This window comes from Ostrinia nubilalis, chromosome 29, assembly GCF_963855985.1.
Source record: "Ostrinia nubilalis chromosome 29, ilOstNubi1.1, whole genome shotgun sequence".
Taxonomy (NCBI): domain Eukaryota; kingdom Metazoa; phylum Arthropoda; class Insecta; order Lepidoptera; family Crambidae; genus Ostrinia; species Ostrinia nubilalis.
Window position 1 is genome coordinate 2,374,461 of NC_087116.1, and position 21,161 is coordinate 2,395,621.

Genomic DNA, 21,161 nt, shown 5'->3' on the forward strand with positions numbered 1-21,161 from the left:
TAAGGAAGAAATTACTTTATTTGCTAGGAGCTTTTTATTTATTATTTTAATTAATTCATTTAAACAATCTTGAACAAAGCTTTTGAGATGGCGCCTTTCTTGAGGTCTTCTAAAGCTTTTTGATACTCCGAAAGCGCGTAAGTCTTCACTCCGAGCTTTTCGTAGTCCACGTATCTGAAACAAATAAATCATGTAAAAATGTGTTGAGTGCTATAATTCGAAAAAGAGGTTCAGAATTGAGTTTCTCTCACTGATACGTCTTAGGTTAATCAGATTACTTTTAGGGAACGTCGTGCTTCTACAGTAGAGACGCACAGGGTGACTCGAACCAATCACAAAGCTCTATTCAACGCTGTGCGTTCGATTTGCTGCTTCACTAAAGCAAGCATCGTTTATGAATCCTCTCTCCAGAAATCGACGTGAATAAATTTTCATTATTTGTCAAGAAAAATTCATACTGAAAAGCATCTAATCCGTCCAGTAGTTTTTTGCTTGAGTAACAACTAACAAACATACACCCAAACATACATCGCTCGAAAACCTTCACATTTGTAATTATTGATAGGATACGAACCTGCTACCCATGGCCTTGAGCCATCCGATGGCGCTAGGAAAACTGAAGGGGTTGATTTTCACCCCAATGAGGGTCAGCTCCTTGTCGTAAATCTGGAACGGATTCACCCTGGGGATGAAAAAGAAATCATTAAAAATTTAATAAAATTAATAGACTTGGAAAAGATTTATGCCCGTTTTCACCATCAATCCCTAATTTTTAAGTGACCCCTTTTGTAACAAATAATATGAATTTTCTATTCATAGGGCTCACTTAAAAATTAGGGATTGATGGTGAAAACGGGCGTTACCCTCTTATAATAAACCCTAGTTGAACTCTGGCGTATGTTGTCATTTAGTATGAAAATGTCATTTTAATCCAGAGTTCATCATAGGTGTAACTTTTTATTAATAAGGGGGCTAAGGTTTAGTTACATGTGCTTGCTTAAACACTAGCATGAAAGCACGTCACTATTGAGCAATTGCTACTTAATAGCATTTGTGTCGAAACATAGTGTCAATACTAAGCATGCTTATGACGAATTGTGCGAACACGCTTATTTTAAGCGTGCTAATAAGCATGACATTTTTATGGGCATGTGTAAATATGCATTTAGAATTGATAGATTAGAATAGCCGCGTGATTCCAACAGAGTAGGTAGTATAGGACCACCCACTCTTCCCATGGATGTCGTACGAGCGACTAAGGGGCATAATGCGACCATCAGGCCTCCCCAACCCGTCTGGCCAGCGTGGGGATTGTAGGACAAATCCTCCATTTGCCTCTGGTAAATTAGAGGGTCGTGCTCCTGCAGTGGAGACTAAAACACCTGATGAGACCCCTGGTTGGGTTTTTTATAGCGGTCATGCTGCAGATCCTGGCTACACAGGAGATGCAGTAGGAAAGAGAGGTGGGACTAGTCCCGTATGATGAGACGTAGGCGAGGTGGATAAACTACATCTTACGTATTAATAAATAGGGGCTATTTTGCTACAAAAATATAGAGAACTTACGATGCTTGGTGGGTGGGAGGACAGCATCCGAAGAGGACGTATTTACCACCAGGTTTCATGTAGTTGAAGCTGATCTCCATTACCTTGCCGACACCTGGAAAAGACAACCAAAACATTAAATTGGGAAAGCCAAAAATCATTAGGCCAGTCAGTCTCCACTGCAGAGGCAAATGGAGGATTTGTCCTATACTCCCCACGCTGGCCAGACGGGTTGGGGAGGCCTGATGATCGCTTGTCTTTTAGTCGCCTCTTACGACGTCTACTGGAAGAGTGGGGTTCTATTCTACTCTGGCGAAACCACATGACAATAATAATGGATTCAAATCATTGGTTAAAGCAGTTAATGGTAAAATAGTACATTACGTCATAGCAATTGTGATAAGGATGATTGTGTATATTGTGTAATTTTCACACTTTGTAATGTAAAAGTCACAAAGATTCTATAATCATTGTTTAAGTAAATAAAGTGGATGTGCATTGTATTCTCTCAGGAAAAGAGTTGTTAAATAATTAGACATAAATGCTCATGCGATTACTGTAATCGTACCTATGTATTATTATAATAAAATGCATAATAACATGTATAGTAGATAGGTAAGTAAGTACGTATGTACTACTATGTTTTACTAGGCTGGAACCAGGGCAAAATTATGTTATAAAAACATATTGTGCTATGATTTTTATGATGGTTTATAGTCACACAGAGCGTAACCTCGGTCTTTACAATCCACACAGGAAGAAAAAAAATAGAAAACAGGACTATTCCCACCTCTCGTTTCTACCGCTGCAACTCCTGTGTAGCCAGGATCTACAGCTTGACCGCCAATAACCCAACCAGTGAAGGCCAAGTTTGTCCCAGGGGAAGGTTAAACTGAAGAATAAAAGAAGAGTAATTACCTGTGCAGTCAATGATGACATCATAAAGCTCATTTTCTTTCGCCAAAACGTCAGGGGTGATTAGTCTGTAGCCGGTCTCTGGAAATCAATAAATAGGTACTTAAAATTAACAACAATGTCTGGTGGAACGATTTCAATTATTTTTTTCAGAAGACTGTAAAAGCTTCCCGAAAATGTAACTGCTAAGTTGAGGAAACTAAGTCTTAACTTTTATGGCTTTTTATTAATGATATTTATTAATGTCAAGACAAAATCTTTTATGATAAACAATAGGTAACTATACCAATATTAAAAATACCAACTCACCCAATTTTTTCACGATCTCTAGTCTAGATTTGTTCATTTCCGACACCGTCACTTCACGGTGCCCATGGTGGTGGAGTGTGGTTACCCAGAGATTGCCTGCGAAACACCATACCAATATTTAGAACTATAAAGTGGACAGACGACTCATAAAGTTAGCAGAAAGGCGCTGGATGCAGGCCGCTACCAACCGGGCGATGTGGAAATCTTTGGGGGAGGCCTATGTTCAGCAGTGGACGTCCTGTGGCTGAATGATGATGATGAGGTTTTCGTACCTCAAAAGGAGTTTTCTGCTCCTATTGGCTGTAGCATAAAGGACATAGCACACTTATCAACCCAGAAGGGGATCGTAACCGTATCAACTCGAGGCGGTTATATCCGCACCGTAACTTAAATTCTTGGCTCTCGATTGACACAATATGATGATGACAGCTCGCGAAAGGCGATACGGTGTTGATCCCTTTCCGAGTTGATAAGTCTGCTAAGACCTTATAGCCTTCCTCAATAAGTAGGCTATCCAACACAAAAATTAAATCCAATTCGAACCAGCAGATCCTGATTATCGCGTTCCAAACAAACATTCTTCAGACTTTTAGTATAGAAGAGATGAGCTCTGCTGATTAACAAGAATGTTTATCATATTATGACAATTGAAGAATGACTTGTAATAAAATTATCGTATTATCAAGTGGTAAAATGTAAAACAAACAAAATAATTTAGATCTCCCACGAGCATGTCTATAAAGATAATGGACGCACGTATAGTTTTATCAAAATAATCTAAGTCAAAATATTCCATAACTATTTGTTATTTATTGCACACGAGTCCACTTGCTTGTATACTTGTCGAATATTTAATTAAACTTTTAATCTATATCTATAAAAGCGAAAGGTCAAAAGTCCCTGAAACTACAAGTGCTAGGAGTCTCAAATTTTACATGGGGGTTCCTTTTAGAACGTAGGTGCTCACTAAGACGGGATTTTGCAAAATTCAACCCTTAAGGAGGTAAAACGGAATCCATGTGTACGAAGTCGCGGGCACAGCTAGTTTTGAATAAAAGAAGGGGACAGTTTGACAAATGCCAAGATGATGGTATACTTGTAGATACTTAATAAAATTTACCACAAAGGGGAAGCACTTGGCCTGCATCTCACCTGATGGTAAGTGACGATCAGGCCGAAGGTGGAAGCGAGCGTCACCCGGAATCCTCAACCACAGAGGAACTGGCTATCTTAATAGTTAAATGTAGGTATTTTACTATGTCTGAATTGATAAAGTGCTGCTCATACTATTTTCTTACAAACTGATAATTCTTTGTAACCAAGTCTGGTAATTATTATCATAGAGACATTGTAAATAATTTACTAATATTAATTACCTACCTACAGTTTGACATCATAGATTAATTATTTATAGTTATTAATCTCTATTTTCAACGTCATCGGACGGGACTGTACAGCTTATTTATATCTTTTTTTTTATCTTTATAGGGTCAAGGCCCCTGTTCGCGTCCACCTACTTTTTGGCGTCCAAACGCCGGATCACTCTTTAAAAAGAGTGGAAGTCACCTGTCATTGGTACATGCAGGGTGATCCAAGCATTCTTTAAAGAGTTTTCTATATTTTAAATACCTACATTTTAAATCAGTGTTAGTTTTTTTAAAACGTTCGATTATAAAAAAAAAATATCGTTTCAGCGCGAATATGTAGTGAGTGATATTTTATCTGGTGAAAGTCGCGGGAAGCACCTGGACAGTGCAGGACCTTTAGTTGTGGAAATCCTTCGGGTAGGCCTTTGTCCAGCAATGGACGGTTTTTGGTTGGAATAACGACTCCATGACATCTATCTGATACTCACCAATGATTCCAGCTCCAACGATGAGGATCTTCTCACCAACCAACAGAGGGGAGGCGCGGTCGAAGCCGTGTGACACGCAGGAGTAGGGCTCGCAGAGACCAGCTGAAAAAATACTTTTATTTATTTAAAGACCGACAACAGATAATGCACCGTAAAAATAAAAAATACACATTCAATAGAATGCCACAACATAGATATATATATATACTATGTACCTGCCTATTTATCATATTAATATCAAACAACAATCACTAATTACATACCTAAATGACTAAGCAAAACTTGAAATGTGAATAGATAACAGAATGATGATCATCGTTAGGTCATTTCTCTAGAGCATGACCCTCTCTAATGAAATAAACCCATAAGATATTTAATCTAATGAGATCTAATGGAATCTGGTGATCAAGGACACCTGAGGTATTTATTCCATTGGGTCCTGCTAGTTCTCCAGAAACCAACCTAACAGTATATTAATTTTTGCGACTAAAGGGCTGATTTTACCATCATCGGATAACTTTTAACTGAAGAATAACTTTGGCTTCAGTATGGGAAATACGTCAAAATGACAAGCTTATTCTTCAGTTAAAAGTTATCCGAGGATGGTAAAATCAGCCCTAAGAAATACAAGTGCGTTATCGCTGAATAGTTCTATAATTTTGATAATTTTACGCTGTTTTTTTTAGAGGAAGGACCCAGTGATCCTTACTAGAGGCTTACCTGATCTCTTCAGGTAGAGAATTCCTGAGTAAGGCCTCGAGACGGAAAGAGTCCAATTCAGTGAAGAGGAGTGGAAAGGACGGACTTGTTAGAGGAGCGGACCTGACTTTGAAGGTCAGACGTATGGACTTAAATGCATAACAAATGCTACTTGAAGGCCACGGCATATGTTGAGTGGAGTCCCATTGCGATGGGCATCGCTGTTGCGACAGGATAGCACTGCTCATTTCACTTTTTATTTCCTTGTAATATGTATGTGCTATTTCTGTCTTTTTTTTCTGTATACGTTCTCTGTCCTTAACTAAGTGATGTTCATCGTAATAAATGTTTCTTTCTTTCTTTCTACTTTACCTTGTTCAGTGGTAATCCCGTCAGGCAGCGCATACACCTGTGTCTGCGGCACCTTACAGTACTGCGCCCAGCCGCCGTCCCTCCAAATGCCGACGGTGCTGTTGATGCCAGCTGTCAGGCAGTACTGGTACTTGCCCTTACGGCAGAAGTCGCAGAGGCTGCAGGCGCTAGAATAAATAAAGAAAGAAAAAGAAGTGATTTGGGGCCATTTAATTCATTTGCACAAATTACTAATACTTGTAGTCCCGTTAGCCCCTCGTACTAAGCTAAATATGCTTGTGTCACGATTGAGCTCTCCACAATATTCAAGCGGCGGCGGGGACCGAACCCGCGTTCCCCGGATCACGAGTCGGCCAATCCCACCCCTTCACCGTTCGGCTATCGTGGCTTCAAGAATTACTGCTAGATGCTAGAATTGAAGCTCCTGCTACGTAGCTGAAGACTGAACAGATATATGAGGAACTTGGTTCGATCGAACCCCGCCACCGTTTAACTATTTTGTTGAACCAACTCGTATTAATACAAGCATTTAGCTTACTACGAGAGGTTATTATGGCCATCTTCCGGCTCCATCGCCTTCCAGATCAGACCCTGGATATGAACCAAGAACAGATTACTTGTCAAGACAATTCAAACGAGCCCAAACTCAACTAGGCTTCATCATTTCGTCTCTATTTCAAACTGCGTCAAAACCTTTCCCTAAATTCGGGACTAATCCCAGCACTACGGAATTAACACAAACTGCTTCTTTCTTTCTTATTATCACAGATGTTTTATAGGCTATCTATTTATACAGGGTGAGCTTACCTGTTAGGGTCCACCACGACCTTCTGTCCCTTCTTGAAGATGGACTTCTTGCCGGCATCGTGTACTACACCGCTGAATTCGTGTCCAAGCGGCAGAGGGCGCTCTTTTGATGCCGGGAACTCACCCTGGAGCAAAAAGTTACATTCAGAATCGTAGGTGCTCTACTTCGCACTACTACTAAGAACGTATTTTACAAACTACATCCCTAAGGGGGTAAACGGGATCCACGCGTTTTATTATACGTACACAGTGAAAAATAACATATTAGGTTTAAGCCATGTATTCATTAGGCAACATTTGTTGATAAACACTGTTTATAAACTGTTCATGAACAATGTTTCATCATCTCTGTAAACAGTTTATAAACTGTACATAAACATAGATGATGAAACATTGTTTATGATACATGTTGCCGTGCTCCCCGCTATGAGTGGAGAGCAAGTGTGGACGGCCAAGTTTCAGAAACCTGTGTTTATGGTAAGCTTGTTTCACACTAGTCATAAACAGTTTATCAACAAATGTTGCCTAATGAATACATGGCTTAAAAATTTCAAATTATACTCTACTTGCATTATTTTTACAACTTAGTACAGGAAATACTCGATGTACTATATTATGTATTACGTAACTAGTAAATAAGTACGTAAACATTATCGTACATAGTTACAGAATGCCTAGCCTTGGCCTTTTATGTATAAAGGTATTGTTTACATAATAAACATAATTTTAATTGCCAGCAACAAGATAAAAAGTTTAAAAGTGTTTCAGATTACTCGATTTTGGTAGCAGCCTGCATCCAACGTCTTCCTGCAACCTTTATGAAGTCGTCTGTCCACCTTGTGGGTCTCGCCTCTACTCCAGAACCTCGCTGCCCCATTAGCGGTCATTCTATGTGCCCCGTTCCCTGTACGTTTCCTGTGAAAGTTCTTATGTGACTGCCCTGTATATGCCCTGTAAAAGGTAATAAATACCTGCCCTGTACGTGCCCTGTGAAAGTTAATAAGTACCTGGCTTGTACGGCCCTTTAAAAGTTCTTAAGTGACTGCCCTGTATATGCCCTGTAAGTGCCTGCCCTGTATATGTATATTATGCCCTGTAAAGGTAATAAGTACCTGCCCTGTAAGTGCCATGCGAAAGTTCTTAAGTGACTGCCCTGTAAGTGCCCTGTGAAAGTTCTTAAGTGACTGCCCTGTAAGTGCCCTGTAAAAGGTAATAAATACCTGCCCTGTACGTGCCCTGTGAATGTTAATAAATACCTGCCCTGTACGGCTCTGTGAAAGTTCTTAAGTGACTGCCCTGTAAGTGCCCTGTGAATGTTCTTAAGTGACTGCCCTGTAAGTGCCCTGTGAAAGTTCTTAAGTGACTGCCCTATAAGTGCCCTGTAAAAGTTCTTAAGTGAATGCCCTTTATATGCCCTGTAAAAGGTAATAAATACCCGCCCTGTGTCAGTTCTTAAGTGACTGCCCTGTATGTGCCCTGTAAAAGGTAATAAGTACCTATCATGTATGTGCCCTGTGAAAGTTCTTATGTGACTGCCCTGTATATGCCCTGTAAAAGGTAATAAATACCTGCCCTGTACGTGCCCTGTGAAAGTTAATAAGTACCTGCCTTGTACGGCCCCTTGAAAGTTCTTAAGTGACTGCCCTGTATATGCCCTGTAAGTGCCTGCCCTGTATATGTATATTATGCCCTGTAAAAGGTAATAAGTACCTGCCCTGTAAGTGCCCTGTGAATTTTAATAAATATCTGCCCTGTTCGTGCCCTGTGAAAGTTCTTAAGTGACTGCCCTGTAAGTGCCCTGTGAAAGTTCTTAAGTGACTGCCCTGTAAGTGCCCTGTGAAAGTTCTTAAGTGACTGCCCTGTAAGTGCAATTTAAAAGTTCTCAAGTTACTGCCCTGTAAGTGCCCTGTGAAAGTTAATAAGTACCTGCCCTGTAAGTGCCCTGTGAATGTTAATAAATACCTGCCCTGTACGTGCCCTGTGAATGTTAATAAATACCTGCCCTGTACGGCCCTGTGACAGTTCTCAAGTGACTGCCGTGTATATGTCCAGTAAAAGATAATAAGTACTTGCCCTGTATATGTCCAGTAAAAGATAATAAGTACTTGCCCTGTAAGTGCCCTGTGTCAGTTCTTAAGTGACTGCCCTGTAAGTGCTCTGTTAAAGTTAATAAGAAGCTGGCCTGTAAAAGTTCTTAAGTGACTGCCCTGTAAGTGCCCTGTGAAATTTAATTAGCTGCCCTGTAAAAAATTTTAAGTACCTGAATGATGTGCAGGTCAGTGCCACAGATTCCTGAGTATTCCACCTTCATGACGACGTCGGTGTCGTTTTCTATCTTGGGCATGGGGTAGGCCTTGTCATATTTGAGGGTGAGGGACTTCCCGTCGAAGACTACGGCCTCCATGTTGGATCTGTAATGATGATGAACTTTCTTAATCATCAAGTGACAGTTTGAATATGCCTTGGGTCACAAATATTGGATAACAGTTTAGCGAATAGTTTTCTAGACATCGGGTATCGCGATGTGTGTGGCCCAGCCCCGGTATGAGGCATTTACCTTTTGTTAAAACACTTTATTGTATCACTGACTGACTGAATGTTTAACTTCCTAGCTCGCATCAACACTTATGACTATAATTTGTATATTTTAAAGACTGTAAACCCTTGAAAAGGAGGCTGACAATAGTGACTGAGTTTCTTGCGCTGCTTCTTCTCAGCACTGGCCCATTTATTGTCCCGAAGCAGTGGTAGGGTTTTGGGACGTGTAAAAGTGCTTTTTAAAAGCCTATTTGCAAAAATAAATGAGTTTTATGAGTTTTTTACTATTGGACACAACACAAAACAAGAAAACGTAAGAAATAGTAACACAAAAGGCAGTCTTATCGCTATAAAGAGATCTCTTCTAGACAAGAGAGGACGGTTGTTTGATTGGTTAAAAATCTTTAGTAATCTACATATTGTTGGGTTAACAGAATAATAGACAGGTACCTGTACTTATCCTACTTATAATATTATAAATGCGAAAGTTTGGATGACTGGATGGTTGTTACTCATTCACGCAAAAACTACTGAACGGATTTTGTTGAAATTTTACAGTATTATTGTTTGTAATCCAGATTAACATATACACACTGAATTTCACGCAGGTGAAGCCGCGGGCAAAAGCTAGTGATGAATAAATTACGAACCCGGTAGCTACCTACTAACTTGCCTCTAATACAAGTAAACAAGTTTATCTACCGCTCCGCTACATAAATAATATTAATATTACATAATTTGTATTTATTTAATCTTACCAGTTGTATGTCTGGTTATCGCGAGCACCAAGGATCGACTGACAGTAATAATCGTATGTGATAACAGATAGAGAATTACACGAGGAAATTGTACTAGGGACACCATGAACTACTTACTTCAATTAATCATCGCTACATACCCCCTTACTAATAAAACTTACACGCTCGTTGAACAGTGTTTTAAAGAGACGTTTAGTATGGAAATATCATTTTAAAACAGTGTTCAACAACTGTGTAACTTTTTATTAGTAAGGGGGATAGTAGGTATACAGTGTGAGTCACGTTAAAGTGTACATATGAAAATAGATGAAACTAGACCTATTTTTATCGACAAAAAAGAGGTCAAAAAATTTTTGAGATTTTTTTTTAATTTTTTATAGAATTTTTTTTCTTCCAATTACTTATTGTAAAGAAAACGTAATAACTTTTAAACTAAGCGGTATATCCTGATAAAATAAAAACAGTAATAATGCTAAATAACAGGCGATACTAAAAAAATACATAAAATACACAAAAAAGGCCAACAAATAATAAAAAATTACACTTTTGGAAAAAAATCTGCTTTTAAATTCGTGTTTTTTTGGTTATTTGATAAATTTCTCCAAAAAATGCCCCTATAACCGGTGGTTTTTATTACTTTGTATTATTTTCTATCGTATTACCTTCGTATAACCAAAAATCGCATGTCAAAATTCAACCCCTAAGAGCGTAAAACGGGATCAACGCGTACGAAGTCGCGGGCAGCCGCTAGTTAAAGAAAAACTACTTAAGTAATTGGATGGAAGTTAAACATAGGGACAAGCAAACAGGCTATATTAGACGTGTGGTTCCGACAGAGTGGAATAGGACCAATCTCAATCAATCAAAATCAAAATCAATTGATATGTTGTTGGTAAATCTTTAACAATAAATAAATAAATCTCACTCTGATGTAGATGACGTAAGAGGTGACTAATGGACAAATATGCGAGCATCAGGCCTCCCCAACCCGTCTGGCCAGCGTGGGGAGTTTAGAACAAATCCTCCATTTGCCTCTGGTAAATTGGAGAGGGTTGAGTCCGTGCAGTGGAGATTAAATGACCTGGAAAATTACCCTCTTCCAATTCACTTGGCATAAGTTAGCCAGACGGGTTGGGGAGGCCTGATGTTTGCATATTTATTTATTTTTATTTATTTATTTATTTTCACTAACTTAAACTTTGTCCCTTAATCGCCTTTTACGACATACGGGAAGACTGGACGTCTTAACTATATAGCCACTACAGCACTATAGTACTACACGTGCCGGCCATAAAGAATACTCTTCCCCACCACCAACAGGAGGTGTCGTAAGAGGTGACAAAATCCCTGCATCACTAGACGGGCAGCAGCGTCTGCGTGCGAAACCTTAAAAAAAACTGCGATCGCCAACCCGCCTGCCAAGCGTGGCGATTATGGCAAAATCCCCCCTATATTTGGGGGAGGCCTTTGTCCAGCAGTGGACGTCTTTCGGCTGAAACGACGACGAAGGAACGACTCTACACGACATAAACTGACTGCTAGTTTGAGCGGTAAGTAGGTACCTAGGTGTCAATTTTGTTTCATTGTTAGTCCATGATGTTCTATTATAAATAGACACCCTACACACCAACACACCACTTATCTCTTTATTATTTTGTTATTATTACTAGTAGTTGTGTTATTTTCCTAACGCGTCGATTTAATTTTATCTTCATAAAGATTTCGTGATAAATAATATTAAAAGCATAGAAGTGTTATTACTGCAATATCAAGCAGGTATTAGAATAGTTTGGTTATCTTTTGAATTTTATGTAGAAGTGGAGTGGTGTGCAAATAACTATGAAGTATCGGATTTCCGTCATCGTTGCAAAGCTTTTTTCAAAAGTACCATTGACGTACTCAAAAGCTTTTAAAAGGTATCTATTTCGACATTTTTAAGGCTCAATACCGAATACTATCAGTTAAGTAAATATTACGGGACTATTCCCACCTCTCGTTCCTACCGCTGCAACTCATGTGTAGCCAGGATCTACAGCTTGACCGCCAATAATAACCCAACCAGTGAAGGTCAAGTTTGTCCCGAGGAAAGTTAAACTATCATGGGACCCGCAGCTAAATTGATCAGAAGAACATAGGAGGAGTTCAAAAGTTACCTATGGTTCGACTTCCCTCCTTAGTGTCGATGACACAACGAAAATGTCTTGCCCTGCATCTCACCTGATGGAAAGTGATGATCAGACTGAAGGTTGAAGCGAGCTTCACCCAGAAACCTCAACCATAGAGGAATTGGCTATCTCCCCTCGAAAAACTGACACACAATAATGCTCTTAAACTTGTTGTTATGTTAAGTTAACAAGTTCTTCCACTAACCTAACAGACTAGAAAACTTTGCCTCAACTGAGAATCCAACCCGGGAGCTCTGGGACTGACAATGAAGTTTCATTGCAAATAGGTAGGTAATCAAATTCAATGTATTTTGTTTAGAGAGTTCAGAGTAGTTAGTTTATTTCAACCAACGGCCGCCCATGACTTCTTCGTACGCGTGGATGCCGTTTTACCTCCTTAGGGATGGGTTTCATAAAATCCTTTCTTAGCGGATGCCTACGTCATAACATCCACCTGCATGCCAAATTTCAGCCCGATCCGTCCAGTGGTTTGGGCTGTGCGTTGATAGATCACTATGTCAGTCAGTCAGTCAGTCACCTTTGAGTTATATGTAGGTACCTATTTAGAAGAAGATTTAAAATTTCCACCGTCACAACTCCGTAACTCTATCCAGTTTCCAGAACAGAATAAGTAGGTCGAGTTCCCCTGTCACTCTGTAAGGTGACAGTCAACAGAACAATCATTAGGTATGTGCCCAAAACTTCTGGCAAAGTACTCGTAACCCGGTACACAATTATCTATTATTGTACAAGGTCTGCATTTTCATTCATCAACTAAAGTACCTAAGTAGAATAATAGAAAGGATTTTTTTTATCAATAATTATGAACTATCGCCTTTGAAAGCAAGATAGTAAAATATATTTATAGTAATACTAGTAAAATATTAAAATGTGCATTTTTTATTGTTCTGCAAGGTTTCCTTATCGCTCCATTATAATTTTATGACGTTATTAGTTTATGTTTATTTGCCCTGAACTTACCCCGCTCATATCTGTGATGACTTATGGTTATCAATTTTATTGTAATGAGCCGGTAAATACAACAATACCTATTAATAAAATATAGTAGGCACAATAAAATGAACCTATTAACTAAGCTACTAAAACATAACATACTGTTACATAAAAAAATATTACTGTAATGGGTTTTATTTCAGTACTTACGTTGTTTTTAATTTATTATTTTTTTACGGACTGAATAAAATTGCGTTATCAATTTTATTTTAATAGTGTTGGTTTAGAAATACAGATGGCAATAGTATCGCTCCAATAAGCGCCATCTAGTGGGGAGTAGATGCACTTATTAGTTTTATTCACAAACGCCATCTAGTTTTGAGTGGAAAATTCATTTATGATGCTTTCAAAGAATGAATGGTGCTGTTTTACCGACCAATGGGCGTGGTGTAGGTCATTCATGACAGTTTAATGTTGCAAGCTTATGGTAATTTACCACTAATTATTGTACAAAATAACGCTATGTACCCAGCATGAAAACAGACGGCTACTTTTCAACCGACTTCAAAAAAGGAGGAGGTTCTCAATTCGACCCGTATGTTTTTTTTTTTTTTTTCTATGTTTGTTACGCGATAACTCCGCCAATTATGAACCGATTTGAACAAATCTTTTTTCGGCGTATAGCCTCTATATACCTCAAGGGTGGTCCCATTTAAATTTAATAATAAAAAAAACAACCCCCAAGGGTGGAAAATTGGGGATGAACTTTTTTATACGCAATATCTCCGCCGATTATAAACCAATTTGAACGATTTTTTTTTGTTGAATAGGTATTATCAAAAGGGTGGTTTCATGCGAATTTGAAGAAAATATTTCACCCCCAAGGGTGGAAAATTGGGGATGATTTTTTTTATACGCAATATCTCCGCCGATTATGAACCAATTTTTTTTGGTCTCAATGTACTGCCTACCTTCAGTGGTAACATCAAGGTAATAATTAGTTAACTAAAAAGCAAGAAATAAGTAAAATTTTATAAAAAAAAATAAAACCGACTCCAAAAAACCTACACTAAAACGTAGAAAAATAATTACTAATTACCTACTTATTTATTAGGACGAATTATTAATATTTATGTAGGTATACCATGATTGATACTTTTGGAGTCGGTGTAGGCAAACTTTACATGTTTCATAATCTTGGCACCGACTCCAGAAGTATCAATCATGGTATACCTACATAAATATTAATAATTCGTCGTAATAAATAAGTAGGTAATTAGTCATTATTTTTTTACGTTTTAGTGTAGGTTTTTTGGAGTCGGTTTTATTTTTTTTTATAAAATTTTTTAGATCATCGTTTCATCGCTTGATAATGAAACATAAACTTTAACCGTTTAAAAATTTACCTTGCAATATACTTTTTTTTAATTTTTTATTATGAATTTATAAATTGAATTTTAAAAGGCTATAAGTTAATAATGTTTAATATTCCTACCCAATAAAACGAAAGACACGACGACTGTTTCACAAATAAAATAATAAAAAAATATTTTTGCAGATTTCGTACCGTACCTATAATCATGATTTTCGGGAATCTTTTTACGATACTCCTGGCAGCCCCATAATTTACCCACCTCCATTCAATCAATTTCGAGTACAGTTTCATTCAGTACACCAACCATTCAAACGGAACGATCTCAAACTCTAATCCATATCTGTGATCTCAAACAATAACGCGAAAAATATCAAATTGAAAGTTTGTGAGAGAAGCTGTGGCTTGTTTTACACGATGGCGTTAAAAATATTTATATTTAGTGCATTATTTGTGTGCTTAACAACTTATGGTGAGTTAAAACTTATTTCATACGCTTAATACCAAGTTTTGTCATGCTCTAAATGCGTGGACCACAACGCTTTTCAGTTTGTTTTGCAAAATTAACGATTCGCAATTGTTTTGGTTAGCAAAGCGTAGGACACACCCATTGGGTTAAGATTTAACGTTTAATCGTAATGTATATCCTTTAAAACATGTAAATAATGCGCGTAATGTAATAGTTTTTAGCGAAAACCGGTATGTAGCGTCATTGTAACTCAGATTTTCTTTTGTGAACACCGCTCTTAATTCAGAACGCAGTTTCTTCACCGTAATAACGGTTTTACACGTAAAATAACAAGATCTTGTGACTTAAAACTTAATTATAGAGATGTAGGGAAGGGTACGCGTTAAAATCGACCGGTTTTTTTCAAGGGTAACTGCTCGAAGGGTAGGTTTTTTGCGAGATTTCTGCTCCCCTTTTTTACACATGTGTGACGTTTAATTTTATCCCTCTACGATTTTTACGAGAAATAGCACTACTAGTTTTGGTACACAATAAATGAAAGTTTTACAGAGATGTAAATTAGGAAACAACATTTTTTTTTGTTTTAAATAGAGAAGCTTACTTTGGACTAAACTTGACTAAAGATGGACCAATGACTTAATTTTATTTATTTATTTATTTAAGTCCCCCTGATGAGTAAAATCAAAGTAGATCCTATCAGACCTATGTTTTGACTATAGAGAATGTCCTATGGCATGAAGTTTATTTTATTTTATTTATAATATTTGGGAAACAATCAATTTTCATCATGCACAAAAAAATTAGCAAAGTTTTCCAGTTTCAAGTTTACCTTATGTACCTACCAGTTTTTGTGGCATTAAAGCTGGAATAAATATGCTAAATTCGTAATTATTTTTTGCAGTCTCCGGCCAGCGCACTCCAACGATCTCCCACATCACACAGGAGCAGATCCGAGACATCGGAGGACAAGTAGACTTGGACTGTTCCGTCCATTATGCCAACGAATACCCTGTTATATGGGTAAGCCATATTGACAATTAACACAGCAAGTTATTTATTTACTAACACTATTTGAGTATGTATTTCTGGCATAAATTAGGACCACTTCTCATAGACAAAAATTGTGTGCGGAGTGAATGACAAATCCTGCATTCGCCTCTAGTAAATTGAGGGTCGTGCTTCTTTAGTAAAGGCTCATTAATGACATAATAATGATGCTCTTTTTGTATACAACTATGTAGTTACTGTAACATTTCGTCTTTTCATTCAAATTACTATTCTCTTCTCGGATCGTCTGAAAGATACTGCCTCCTGATAACATGGCAAAATTGTGCCATTCCTATTTTTTTTAACTCATCAGTAGTGTCCGACCGAATATGGATTTTCAGCCGAAAACGGAAACGAAAACGAAGCTTCGGCTGCAGTCTCATTTTCGGCCGAAAACGAAAACGAAAACGAAAATGACCTTCAACTCTCAAATTTCAATCTGAAATTATGTAAAAACTTTGAAACCGTTAATGTTTTGACCAAAAACATAATGACGTTTGACAGTTGATTTTGATAAGGATTGATTAAAGAAAACCGGCATTAAAACTCAAAAAAATTTAATGAATTCTTAGTAGAATATTATTTCCGGTGTATATTGAAATATTGGGAAGTGAAGAAGAAATAAAGGGTGACCAGTGGGAATTTTTCAACTTCAAAAATGATTATTTATTACTAATGCAAACTGGAGTTTAACAATGCGGATTTAATTTTTTATAGGTAATGTCTTATAAATGATACCCGTTTTACTCTCACTCTCACAGCCGGATCCTTACATTCGCAACTATGCGAGAGCAAATCGCGTTAATAATTTTCCTGCAACTTCACGGCGGATATTTTCTTACAGAACCTGAATTATTTAAGGATTGTTTACTGTAAACTTTTGACTTGAGATATCCCCACAAGAAAAAGTCGCATCTGGTGACTGAGGCGGCTAGGGTGTGTCCCTGTACTTGCTGATCCTCAGTGTCTCCATCGAGGTACTCTCCTTGTGTGGTGAGACACCTTCTTGCTGAAATAGAGTTACGTAGTTGACCGGGATGCAGTTGCAGTTGTGGTATCAGACATTCATCGATCATTCGACAATACATTTCAAATACTTATTGCTCAACTGCGAACGCTCTGTAGGCTCCTGACCATTGACTCATGGTGTATTTCAAATCCGCATTAGACTCTATTTTGAAACAATTAAACTTACTGAAAACTCTTTGGTTTTATTTGTATTCAATTTTGAAAATTCTAGCTGGACACCCTTTACAACGTAACCTCTCTTCACAACTTCAAAAGAGTGTGACAATACCGCGTCTGTTCAAGTCTGATTGGAACCATGAGTGCACCAGATTCACTCCCGAAGATATCGGAACGATAAACGTCACCATCTCATTCACGTATTTCTGATATTCGGTTTGACCGAAGCTTCGGCTGGTTTTTGGCCGAAAACGAAAATATGGCCGAATGTCCATTTTTGGCCGAAAATGGCCGAAAACGAAAACGAAAACGAATATTCGGTCGGTCACTACTCATCAGTTTTTGTATACAGGGTGCTAGGTCCAAAATCAAAAATACCTATTTATTCAGTTTAGACCACAAGTGGCACTTATGAACGTCAATAGAAAATAATAAAAAAAGAAAAGGTAGCCCTTATGGGGCACTTTACATGTCTCCTTATCTTTTGGGCCCTACCAGCGCTTCGAGACAAACATATGGCAAGTGCTGAGAAGAAACGCCGGAACAAACTCAGTCACCACTTATTTCCAGAAATTATCTAACGGTAAGAATAGTCAAATTTAAGTCCATTTACCTAACACCCTGTATACACAATACGAAATAAATTTTATAAAATCCGATTTGTATGAAAATTAAAATAATTGAAATGAAGATATAAATTTTCTGACTTCACCATACCATTTATATGATCATGTTAACATGGGCTAGTGTCGGCTCATATACCCATTTACCTAACACCCTGTTTTGTACCTTGATATTTCCATTTCTGACATCAAAGTTATATATCTCTGTTTACTACAGCTATTAAAACCTGTACCTTTGTTTACAAGATTGCAATTTTTATTGGCACGGATTATTCCTACAAATTGATGATTCATTTGTCTTTAAAAACAGGGGTCACATTTGTAGTCCAGTCATGCATAAAGTACTGACAATAGCACAACAAGCTAAATTGTGGTACTTTATGTAGAGGTATGGTTCTAGCACTTAAGGCAAATCACACTGCGCCGCGCTCCGCCGCGGTACGCGGGACGACAGATTTAATCATTGTATGCAAGTGCCTCAGTTTGGTGGTTATCACACTGCGCCGCGCTCCGCCGCGGAGCGCGTGATTTTCATATAAAAAATCACATCACAAGCACTTTGTTAGTCAATAAACTTGATTTAGTCTTGATAAAAGTTCCTAGGAATACACACGCCTTACAAGAACAAAAATACTAAAGGTGTGATAAGTAATCCATTCATCCATCCATTAAATCTGTCGCCCCGCGCTCCGCCGCGGTACGCGGGACGACAGATTTAATCATTGTATGCAAGTACCTCAGTTTGTATAGAAAACACGCGCGGCACTTCACACTGACAACGCGTCCGCGCGCGTGATTTTTTATATGAAAATCACGCGCTCCGCGCCGCGGCGGAGCGCGGCGCAGTGTGATAATCGTCTAATTGAGTCAGTGCCTGAGGCATGGGAGCGGCACTGGAGGGTGTTTTTGGGACGTCAAACGTTAATCCTTATATTCAGACGCCCGTATTCACAATTACTATGAGGAGTACAGTGCGCGCGAACACAGGGTCACACACGAACCAATCATAGAGCTCTATTCAACGCTGTGCGTTAGATTTGCTGCTTCACTTAAGCAAGCATCGTTTGTGAATACGGGTGACAGTGCCTAAAACTAAAATATGGGAATGGCAACATCAAACGTCAATCCTTAGATTCAGAGACAGTTCAGTCTCAAAGAGACGATTTATTTATATCATAATGCATTTATTAAATGGTCATTTTATATTAGCACTAGATAGATCCAGCTATTGATCGTTTCATCCACGAAGACGCGCCCCACCAATGTTTGGTCTCGGAAGCGCGGTGCGGGGAGTTTGATCCGAGCAATCCGAGCGGCATTATTGTAGTGTGCGTGTGCACTCATGGATGATTTAGCGTGTACCGAAACTAACGAAAACACTCAAACATTAGCGGAAGAATGGTGGGGCGCGTCTTCGTGGATGAAACGATCTATCTATATAGTCTTCAACCAGTAACATTATCTTTTCAATTGCCTCAACGTTTCATATTTGGTACATACCTAGTTTGAACAAAGTCAAGCGTTTAAAAGGACACGGTAAAGATTAAAATTGATTCATAAAAAACTGATTTCGGTCTTCATTGAATATTTATGTCTAAAAGTCCCATTGGTTGGATTCCTTCAATAAAATGACTCATACAATACCCATACACGATATTAAATGTGTCATTGTATGATGTTATAGGGGCAGACATTGTAACTGAATAGTGTATTGAATTGAATCTATTTGGTGGGGTAACTGACCTACGTTAATATGTAGTTATGGGTCTTTTTAGTGTCGAAGAGATTTAAACATTTTAATACTAGCTGTGCCCGCGACTTCGTAGGCGTGAAAATAGTTTGAATATTTCTCGTTTGTGCAACGTTTATCTTTACTGCTCCGCCCCTATTGGCTGTAGGGTGATAATATATAGCCTAAACCTTCCTCGATAAATGGGCTATCCAACATAAAAATAACTTTTCAAATCGGACCAGTAGTTCCTGAGATGGTTTAGTCTCATTTGTTTCACAAACGATGCTTGCTTAAGTGAAGAAGCAAATCGAACGCATAGCGTTGAATAGAGCTGTGCGATTGGTTCGTGAGTCACCCTGTGCGTCCACGCGCACTGTGAGACCTCATAGTAATGTTTGTAAATACGGGCGTCAGACATTTTGCAAATTGGACATTCTGAGACTAAAGGAGATTCGCAATACTCACAGTGTAATTTCTTTAGAATACACTACTTCTCATATACAAATTCTGTTGATTAACACACTTTTTCTTACAAATATTGGATTACTTAACACAACTTTAGTTTTTTTTGTTCTGGTATAAAAACGCGTGTATTCCTAGTAACATTGATCTAGACTAAATCAAGTTTATTGACTAACAATGTGCCTAGATGGCCTAGAATATAGTCTAGGACAGTGTTTTTCAACCTGTGTGTCGCGAGAGGTGTTAAAACCACCTCAGTAAAAAAACAGTAAATTTTATCCGAAATGCATAAATGTTGTATGGATTAAAGTATTCGGTCCCTACAACATCTTTGTAACATTATAAAATGCATGAAAAAGCGGACGGTCGGGGACCCCGCAATTTTTTTTTTCATACAAGGGGGGTCGTGTCATGAAAAAGGTTGAAAAACACTGGTCAAGGATATGGTCTAGCTAGGACGATCAGAATATGATGAAAGTCATCTGGGTTCCTTACAATTTATCTAATCAATTCGCAGGTTTATTTACATTTACTAGCGGCCGCCTGCGACTTAATACGCGTGGATCCAGTTTTACCGTAAAAACCATCTTTGTACTCCAGCGAACATTCAAAAAAAGAATTGGCAAAATTGGTTGAGTTGTTATGTAATTTATATAGGTGATCGAAGGAAACTAAAATATAATTTAAACTGGAGTCCACTTTGATCACCCAGGTCATCTTTTCCATTGGTGATCAAAGGACACCAAATTATCGCTTGGAGTGTTGGAGTCCACTTTGGTCACCTGGCTTTATGACCCTTGGGGGATGCCTTTGTCCAGCAGTGGACGTCATTTGGCTGAAACGAACCATTCTTCTACAACAGTGGTTCTTAACTTAACCTTTAAGTCACGAGGGACCATTTTACCAAATTTCTGTCTTGTCAGGGACCACTTTTTTTTTTCAAATCCTATGATAGGTGAGGTCGATTTCTCGCCCACTGTGCGCCGTTTGCGTTGTGTTAAAAAAAAAAATCAAAATCAAAATTTCTTTATTTGTTTAGACTAATAAATAGTTCTTACAAATCGTCATTTTGCTCTTAAGGAGCCTCTACATGTCTCATGTTGACTCAACTCATCATGTCACGTCACTTGTTTATTACAATGTCTTCGTGGACCACTTGGAATGCCTCCAGGGACCACCAGTGGTCCGCGGACCACCGGTTAAGAACCACTGTTCTACAATATTACAACTGATCCCTAAGCCCTGTTTCATCTGAATTGCCAGCTTCCTCTCAGAATGGCTGACCTTGTTCTAATTCTATATTATAACCTGGTGACGTAAAGATCTCACTGTTAAACTCTTGAGAGTTGTGACG

The 21,161-nt window shown here is 38.3% G+C and overlaps 2 protein-coding genes across 3 annotated transcripts in view; one reads left to right on the plus strand and one right to left on the minus strand.

Annotated features, from left to right (window-relative positions):
- Positions 1-19,900, minus strand: LOC135085690 (uncharacterized). Of its 2 annotated transcripts, none has more exons than XM_063980499.1 (10): positions 19,811-19,900; positions 8,763-8,913; positions 6,503-6,627; positions 5,696-5,862; positions 4,625-4,726; positions 2,770-2,865; positions 2,464-2,541; positions 1,567-1,660; positions 575-682; positions 1-174 (listed from the first exon to the last, which is right to left on the minus strand). In XM_063980499.1, the coding sequence occupies exons 2-10, from the start codon at positions 8,904-8,906 to the stop codon at positions 60-62; spliced, it is 1,029 nt and encodes a 342-aa protein (XP_063836569.1). In that variant the 5' UTR covers positions 8,907-8,913; positions 19,811-19,900; the 3' UTR covers positions 1-59. The 2 variants fall into 2 exon arrangements, with proteins under 2 accessions (XP_063836569.1, XP_063836567.1); XM_063980497.1 differs by lacking the exon at positions 19,811-19,900 and adding an exon at positions 9,799-9,843.
- LOC135085703 (lachesin) overlaps positions 14,646-21,161 on the plus strand; it is a 26,499-nt gene continuing 19,983 nt past the window's right edge. Inside the window, exons 1-2 of the mRNA XM_063980517.1 lie at positions 14,646-14,761; positions 15,660-15,778. Coding sequence (XP_063836587.1) covers positions 14,707-14,761; positions 15,660-15,778 — 174 coding nt within the window. The 5' untranslated portion in view covers positions 14,646-14,706. The remainder of the gene's footprint in view (positions 14,762-15,659; positions 15,779-21,161) is intronic.

Coding starts and splice junctions, on each gene's coding strand:
- LOC135085690 (XM_063980499.1), bottom strand. CDS start 8,906: ATGGAGGCCGTAGTCTTCGACGGGAAGTCCCTCACCCTCAAATATGAC. Junction 2,542..2,769: donor AGAGATCGTGAAAAAATTGG/GTGAGTTGGTAT, acceptor ATTGATTTCCAG/AGACCGGCTACAGACTAATC. Junction 683..1,566: donor CCTCCCACCCACCAAGCATC/GTAAGTTCTCTA, acceptor TTTCATCCCCAG/GGTGAATCCGTTCCAGATTT.